A 9105-nucleotide genomic window follows, 5' to 3' on the forward strand; every position below is an offset into this window, starting at 1 on the left:
TCGATCCGAAACGAATCTCATCACTTCTGAATTAGCCATGAACTAAACAAATGCCAAAACCTGTGACTGGACAGGAATTGGTGGTCTTCAAAAGCGGTTTCCTTGCGGAATGCTTCGTGGAACTGCCACTTCTCTGCAGAGTTTTTCCAGCCGCCTCTGGTCGTTTGGAGGGGACAGCAAAAAAACAAACTGTGCACTGGTTCATGAGTGAAGGCCCGAGGGAAGCCATTTTGTTTTGCGAACTGGCCGTGACAGATTTTTTTCCCGTGGACCTGGAACTGGTATAAACTACGAGAAACGTGTAAATGGAACGTGAAATTCCGTTCGGAACGTTCCAACCGGGTAAGCGGGCCCACCTTTTTAGATTTTCCACCTTTTCTGAGAATTTTACAGTGGGACGAACCGACGAAACGTGTTTCATTTACCGCCGAACCAAAATTTCCTGAAATTTTGACTAAATGGAAAGCGACCGGATTTGCAAAAGGAAACACACTCACAGCCATTCTCGTCCCCGGAGCCCGTCGTTTCACTGGTTCGTTACAAATTAGGCCGAGTGGCTCTGGGGACGGGAATGACTCACAGTCACATCGAAGAAGCGAGGCGAGAGAAAGGAACACGTGCTATGGCACATCTAAGTTATGATGACACCGCTGAACAAAAGCTTGCTCAAAATCATCTTGACAAACAAAAAACGAGACTGCACTCAAAAGATAAGGCAGGAAGGCAAGAAACCGCAGGCCTACCAAAGATTAGTGGATTTTTTAGATTAAAAACTTTTTTCAAATTTACGTGGCTCGGCACATGGCTTGATCTACCGCCTTTCAATTTCGAATACTTGCATAAATCAGGGACGGATTCAGGAAATACAGAAACGGTTGGCCGGGACACTCAACAGCTCTATCCTAGATACTTTTTATTTTCCTGAGCTGGAATTCTATAAAAATAATACAAAATTTCAATAGAAAAGGGGTGGCCGCGGCCCCCTCGGCCTACCTCTAGATCCGCCCAAGTAAATCTTTTACAGATTTAGCTATCAAACTATGTAACAGTCACTGCTAGGAGCCCGTGATAAGAAAATCTAAAGAAATTTAGAACTTAAAAGCGATATCTTGAAGCTTTTATGAATTGAAGCTTTTAACATTTTATATGGTTTTTAAATTTTATCTGTAGATATTATTTGCAAATATTATCTGTAAAAATTAATTTAAATTATCATTTGTAGCTGATTTTCACTTTAGATTACACGATACTCTTGATTAGTTTAACTTTGATTGCTTTTATTCTCTTATATCATACACGTTCACGTGTTAACGAGCACATTATGAGCTCCTAGATCTCACGTGGTTAAATAAATTTGATTGATTTGTCAAATGAGCCGCCTTAGGGGAAATGTTTCCAGGCGCGGATCTAGGATAAATAGTGATAGATTTCCTGGGTTTCTGAGTCATTCAGACAGGATATTGGCCAGATTTTAACTTGGATATTTTTTTTTTTTCATTAAAAATATATTACTTATGAAAATTAAAATTTGACTGTTTCTCCTAAAACGGTGGAAACCGATGTGGATCCGCGCCAGGCTTCCCTTCGATTTTATGTTCATTTAACTGACGAATGAGGTGTGGAGTTCAAAAAATTTTTCGACCAGCAAGAAGTTAACCCATATGGTGAAAAAACAAGTATATCTTCCTTCTTTTATCTAATCAGTGATGGCTCCTCGGATTTTTCCCAGTGTCACGTAATATTATACATATATCTATTCGCTCCCTTACTGTCTCATCCCTATTTTACCATTCTGGACGATCAGCCCTTCCAATAAAAGACCACGGGAAGTGGGGTCACTACTTCCTTGCAAAAGCTATATGCTAGTGGTATGTTGCCATATTCTCTTGACAGTACGTCCGTTTTTGATCCACAAACTACAATAAAAACTCAATGCAGAAAATGAATGACATTGCACAAGCTGATGAAACCGATTTGCATGTAAGTCTTCTAAAGAGAGCATTGCTCCCTGGAAGAAAAAGACGAGGACGAAGTAGAATAAATCATGTGGATGGTTAAATCAACAACGAATCAACCTGACGTTTCGATGACTTCATGTCATCATTATCAAAACTTAGAAATGAAAATGGACAGATTGTATAAATAAAGAAAAAACCGATAGAAAAAGATAGTGTAAGGAAATGTAAGAGTATGCTAAATTCGAGAATGACTGAATAAAAGAAAATTTGGTAACCCTTAAGTAACCGGCAGAATGATGTGAATGAATATTCAAATGTTGCAACTCAAGTTTCGATAGAATAGGTGCCCCTTTCGTATACCTTCTTTTGACAAATGGTACCCCCTCTACACTTCTAGTATAGGACTTTGCTTTCCTTTTAACTGTTGTAAACGCACCGTCCTTTGAATATCAATAATCGCTAAACCAATTTTATTTTCTTTTTCACAGCCAAAGCCGGGATGCGTCTGATAGGCTTTTTTGTTTCCTAACGACAGATTTCCTTCCCTTTCATATAGTTCAAATAGTGAAATCCCTACCCTTATACAGCCATTTTGAGAAAGGTTGTCGAAAAAAGTGCACGCGGCAATCCCGAAAGGTATTGTGGGTGGTTTTCAGCTCACTCTTCAAAGAAATTTGAAAGAATCGCATGAGAGGCCATGGACGTATGTTTGTGAGTGCTAAAGGAAAGCAACAAAAGTAGGCTCGACAGCTACAGCGTTAGGGAACAGTGTATTGATCATATCCCACATTACCTTTCGGGGTTGTCGCGTCCACATTTGTTCGGACAACCTTTCTCGAAATAGCTGTATATTACTTGAGGCCTGATTTGGAACCTTCTCTTTTAGGCTATTATAGCGGAGCTCTAGCCCGCGAAGCGTGCTCAGCGGAGCACCATGGGTAAAAAAATGTGGTAAACTACCCATCCGAAAAACTTTGGTAATCACGTGACCGTACACCGACCGACCGACCGACCGCCCGACCTTCCGTCCGTACCACAGGCATACCGATGTAAAATAATGCAATCAATAGGTATAGCAACCCAAATGCAACTCAAGGTTTTATTTGGAAAGAAATCGCATGGCCGCCCGGACTTTTAGAAAGAAAAAACAACAACAAAGTCGTGTCTTTTTCGACGTTATTTTTTATGTGTTTACACTCACGTGGATAACAGAGAAAGAGCTAGAGCGAGTGATTGAAAACAAAAGAGACGAATTTTGTGGGAAGAAAGACATGAAAATTCAAAGCGGCTGTGAGACAATGAGAAATGCTAGCGGCTAGCAAGGTGAAAATGAGCGGCAGTGAAAAATAAAAGCGAACATGGACACACGAGACAAAATATTGGGTAAGCACATACGACAATTTCTCCATAAAAATAATGTGTAACTAGGAAGTTTGACGTTTTAGTCCTACAAAACAGCGTTGTAGTTGATCAAAACAACGGCAAAGAAAGACAAAAAGCGTGCTGTACGTGCAAATTTGTTTTTTTGCTAATTAGAAAAAAAAGTGTGCTGCACGTGCAATTTGGTTTTTTTGCTAATTAGATCTTGATGCCATTTTCCTTGCCCTCCCCGTTTAGCATTACACGATTTAATTTTTTTTGTTTACAAGTATTATTAACCAGAGCTTCGCTTTTAGCCTTGGCTAAATCTATATATTAAGGAATACCCAACGGGTATCAACGCGTATGTTGAGGAACATAAACAGACTTGAGTGTCTGATACTTATAAAAAAGGGTTATAACTTGGGTTAATTATCAGAAGACCAGTTAGCGAACACCATTAACTCTGGTTAAAAGAGCCCCTTACAATTAGTAAACTGTACGACTTTACGTTCTATAGAGAAAAACAAAGCTGCTTTTTGAGGATACTTCTCCAGTAAACATACAAGCACACATTATTTATTGCTTTTCAGAAAAATTTACAAGTTCGACATGCTCGCAAATAGCAATGGCTAATCTGACATGCTTTCGGAGCCGTAAAAGCCGTACGCTGTAAAATTATAACTATAGAAAACAAACCAATATATATACTTCCTCTAAAACGCTAAACACACGTTCAACTACAATTTAGCACTGAATAATAATAATAATAATAATAACTAGTATTATTATTACTTATTATTATTATAATCATTATTATAATTACTGTCAGGAAAATCTAAAATTCTTCTAGATCTAAAGCTAAGGTGTTAATTAATGTTTGCTTAACTTGATCTTTGGTCATCGATCATTGTGTTCATCTTAGAAGCTATTCACCCCATGCAATGAGTCACTAATAAATACACGCAATGCATTTCATTTACAACAACAACAGTATATAATGCAGAAAAAGATTATGGTTCCAATGCAGCCACCGGAAGCACCACCGGCAATTACTCCAACCCTGCTGCCACCACCTAACAAAAGAAACCAATTTGTTACTTCACTATTATATTAATGAAAACGGCAAGCAACAAACAAGCAAAACTATAACTATTTGCCGAGTTAAGATTTCGAGTTGAATTTTGAATTAGGAATCGAGTTGAATTTCGGGTTAGGATTCAAGATGAATTTTAGGTTAAGATTCGAGTTTAATTTTCGTCTCAAGATTCGAGTTGAATTCTCGAGTAAGGATTCGGTTGATTTTTAGTGGCGGAGTTTCATCCAATTTTGTTTTCGACTTACATTCAAACCTGTATTAGGTGGGCCTGCCTTAAGCGGTTCCCCTCTATTAAGCGGTTTCTGTCCCGAAAATCATTTCTCTAAATGATTTTTGTCGCGGGCACCTCTTCCGTAGTCGCAACAAGTTTAAATATTTTTTAACGGCTCCTGGCATCGCTTTTGCTGAGTCCATTCTTTAGGCACAAGAAGAGGTAGAAACACTTTGAAGTCAAAAAATCCAACTCGAATGCTAACTCAAACATCCAACTCGAAATCCAAATAAAAATGCTACATCGGAAGTTAGTTTATATCTCCAGAAATTCGTTACAAAATTACAACCAACGTACCACCCTACCGTTGACGAACAAGAACACCTTTATGAGCAAATGGCATCTAAAAATCCAACCTTTAAGAAGAATATGCAAAGACCCTCCGCTTCATGTCATTTGAAAATGGAAAATCTCTGAAAGATATCTCGGGCTTGTGTGTCGTGTTTGGCTTGTCAACACTTTATTTTTCTATGATTGGCTTTAATTAAACAATGACTTAGCGTCGATTGGTTCTGTGGTAATTTGCACGTGATCTCCAGCTAATATTTGCAAACAAAGGGAAAGGAATTCGAATGCTCGTGACGAAGCCCTAAGTCTGCGTGGGCGCCTAAGCCACCTTCACACTCGGCATAGAACTTTGTATACGACGCTCAGCCACTATTAAAAACTTCCGTCTTAATTAAAGCCCCTAGTAAAAGGTTTTGCTTCTTTTAGTCAGGAATAAACAATTTGAGTCCCGATTCAAATCTTGATTAGAATTTTGAGGCGGCATTACACCTTTACAATGACGGTGTTGGAAGAAAATAGATCAAAACGAGATCAGCGAATTCTGGAAAGTTATACAACCCTCCCTTATATAAGTTATATAGGTATATATGTGTCGCCTCAAAGGGTATGGTTTTTGCCCCGTTTCGGCCTGGAAACGGGTATAGACTTTTCCCATTTTGGTCTGGGATACAGTATGGTTTTCGAGGGAAGTGTATGAGCCTATTTATCGTTTCAATTCCAAATGAATAGGAAAGAAAGAGTGATGTGCGAATTTAAAATGGATTTTAAGATTTCTTCGGTGTTCTAATCTAAGTAATGATGACATAATTTCTGCCCATGCAGGTCTGAAAACGGGTGTGAAAATGGCGTTTTTTGGTCCGAAATAGGGTCAGCATTTGGAGAATCGGACGACACACTGCACTCCCACCAAGAATACCCAATGCATATAAGCCGTGTCTTATTTACCCATGTTAATATCGGGCAGTGCAAGCACAGAAAAAGTTTTCTACTCCATAAATCATTTACCGTCAGGTTCCACTTCACAGCATTGTCCAGAATAGCCCTCGGCAGAGGAGCATGTTCCATCGTGATTCAAACGCCCTCCGTTGAGGCAGCTCAATTCGAAACAGGCCCTTGTTTTACGAAGTATTGACGGGCAGTATCCACCACATTGTTCGGTGATTATTTTGTACCGGCTGCTGGATTCAACACCAGACACACCACAAGGAGTTGAGCAGGTACTCCAATGGGACCAGGAACTTAGCTGACAGTCCTGCCTAGTGAGTTCACTGTCGCACGACCGTGTTTCTTCCAAAATCGGGCATTCTGATCCTCCACAGCTTGGGACGATGTCTTGCCATCTTGTTCGTCTTTGGACTCCTCGTCCACCGCATCGCTCACCATAGCACGAGCTCCAATAAGTCCAAGAACTCACCTGACAATCCTGTGGAGTACATCGGCCGTCGGTGTTATGGAGACAGGAGAACGCTAACAAAATGAAAATGGTCATCTTAATCCATTCTGCACGGGCGTTTTGGGCGTCGGTTATGAGATTGTTCGTTTGGCTTTGTTCATTTATGAATGTTGCTATGTAAGCAGATATGTGCGTTGCTGTCATTGGCAGTTGAAGTTACAAATAAGGAAGTAATATCCAAACAAACGAATCATGAAATCTCTGATAACTTCTGGGGGGAGTATATGGGGAGAGGTGAATAAAGGGAGAGATCGATATACTTCTTCGGTTCGTTACCCATTTCAGTTCCAAATGTGTATTGTTCAACAATCCAATTTAAGCCTTGAACCAAAATCCCATACCCCGTTTCATGCCAGTCATTTATATTAATCCAACAAGAATATCCCAATACATGTTCCCAGCTCCTTAGTCTAAGGCGGAATGCTTCGGTTTGCCTGCAAAGTTAATTAAATCCCAGATGTTGCTTACTGATGAAATACGACCAATTTCGGACTAACAAGCTTAACATGAATGAAAAAGGATATACTGCAATGGTTATGAGGCCTGTTAGGCTTTTTTAAAGTCAAATAGGTCAGGGGGTGGGGGTCCGGGCGAATAAAGGGTGGGAGGGGTACGAGAGAAGGGAGAGGAAAGGGAGGGAGGTGGGAGCTCTAAAAAGAGTGTGTTACGAAAAATTGTATTACGTGACTAGCGTGACATTCTTGAAGCTTCGCAAGAGTTCATAATTTGTTTATTTTAGGATCTTGTGTAAGCGTTTCTAAAACGGTATATTTTGTAAGCTTTCTATAATTAGACTATTTGGAAAGTTCTAGAATCTTATTGTAGAAGTATATAAGTAGGCGAGTCCGAGTTAAGTTTTAACTAGTTTTCACAAGCGAGAGAGTTTGACGTTAGTCGTGTTTAGTCAAGTGTGACGAAGGCAGAGTTTATTCAAGTTGGCGGAGGCCATGTAAGTTTACCAAGTTAATTGAAGTTGGCGGAGGCCGTGTAAGTTTATTAAGTTAATTGAAGTTGGCGGAGGCCGTGTAAGTTTATCGAGTTACGTGCTGTTGTGGAGTTTTTCTTCGTGGAAACCACGTTCATTTTTGGAATAAATCTTCTTGTTGCTGTTCCGACAACCCTGCGTTCAGTTTGGTTTGCAAGCTACCCGTCCTCTAAAAGATTACTCGCGTAACATTGGGGGCCTTCCCGGGAGAGGAATTCAATTGTTTGCTGACCGCAGTAACCAGGAAAGGACAGTTCAAGAAAAAGGAGTGTACGGAGAAGTAAGAAGAACTGCTAGGAGGAAGTATACCGAGTGTGTTTGCTGTTAACTACTCCTGTGGAAATGGAAAAGCTTTTGCAGATAGGGAAAGAATTCGGATTGGAGGGAGAAAAACTGCTCGAGTTTGTGCGGGAGCAACAAAAGTTAGAAGAAGAAAGAAGGAGGAAGGAGGAAGAGAAAGAAGAAAAACGTAGGCAGATAGAAGAAGAAAAGGAAGAGAGACATCGATTACTTGAGGAAGACAGGAGAAAGGAAGAAGAAGAGAAAGAGGAAAGACGTAGAAGAGAAGACGAAGAAAGAGAAACTAGGCGGCAAGAACGCGAACTGAGAAAATTAGAGCTGGAAGCAGACCTGTTGAAACAGAGAGAAGCTATTGAAACCGCTAAGAGAGAGCATGAACTAGAGCTCGCTCGTCTAGCACAAGGCCGTAACGATACCGAACGTGCTGAAGTGAGAGAGGATAGGGCCAAGGCACCCAAGCTTCCCTCATTTGTTGATGGCAAGGACGACTTGGATGCTTACCTACAACGGTTTGAGAGATTCGCAGCTACAGCTACAGGATGGGCTTCGAAACTTAGTGCTCTTTTGTCTGGACGTGCCATAGAGGTTTATTCGCGATTATCTGAGGAAGCAGCCCAAGATTATGAACGAGTGAAGTTAGCTTTGATGAAGAGATATGACCTTACAGAGGACGGCTATCGTCGTAAATTTAGAGTATCAAAGCCGGAAGTTGACGAGAGTCCTGAACAGTTCATAGTGAGACTGGATAGATACTTGTTACGTTGGTTAGAACTTTCGCACACTGAACGATCTTTTGAAGGTCTGAAAGATTTAATTGTGAAAGAACAGTTATTGACTCTTGTCCAAAAGAGTTAGCTATTCACCTTCGTGAAAGAGCCCCGGAAACGCTTGCTCAGATAGCAAAGATCGCCGATCAATACTTGGAAGCACACGGGAAGCATCTGTTCAGCTCTGCGAGCAAGAAGCCACAAGTACAGCCTAAGGCGGAGGAAACAAAGACTGCGCAGAGTGATACATCAGTCCTCCAGTGTTACAAGTGTAATGCCCGCGGACACAAAGCCATTAACTGCCCAACTCTAGCTAATAGGTGTTTCCTATGTGGCAAGCAAGGTCATGAGGCGAGAAACTGTCGATCAGGTGGACGAAAGTCAGGAGGCCAAGGTAAGGATGGTAACCCTGTGCAACGTGGTCAAGTTAGTGCTGGCTGTTTGGTTAAGTCACCCGATCAAGAAGGACCTTGTCGGCGAGGATAAATTCACCGGAGACTTTAACGTTATGCTGCTTATTGACAACACTGCAAGGAAGGTGCCCATAGCAAGAATTTATGTTGATACGCCTTATCTTAAGGGCCACGTAGAAGCGCAGTGCCTTTCAGATCCTATCTACGACCTA

General features: G+C 40.8%; 1 protein-coding gene across 1 annotated transcript; it reads left to right on the forward strand.

Annotated features, from left to right (window-relative positions):
* The first annotated feature begins 7660 nt into the window (after positions 1–7660).
* Positions 7661–8568, forward strand: LOC140932361 (uncharacterized). Its single transcript, XM_073381978.1, has one exon. The coding sequence runs from the start codon at positions 7756–7758 to the stop codon at positions 8566–8568; it is 813 nt and encodes a 270-aa protein (XP_073238079.1). The 5' UTR covers positions 7661–7755.
* The last annotated feature ends 537 nt before the right edge of the window (positions 8569–9105 follow it).

The sequence above is a fragment of the Porites lutea genome, chromosome 3 (assembly GCF_958299795.1).
Source record: "Porites lutea chromosome 3, jaPorLute2.1, whole genome shotgun sequence".
Classification (NCBI taxonomy): domain Eukaryota; kingdom Metazoa; phylum Cnidaria; class Anthozoa; order Scleractinia; family Poritidae; genus Porites; species Porites lutea.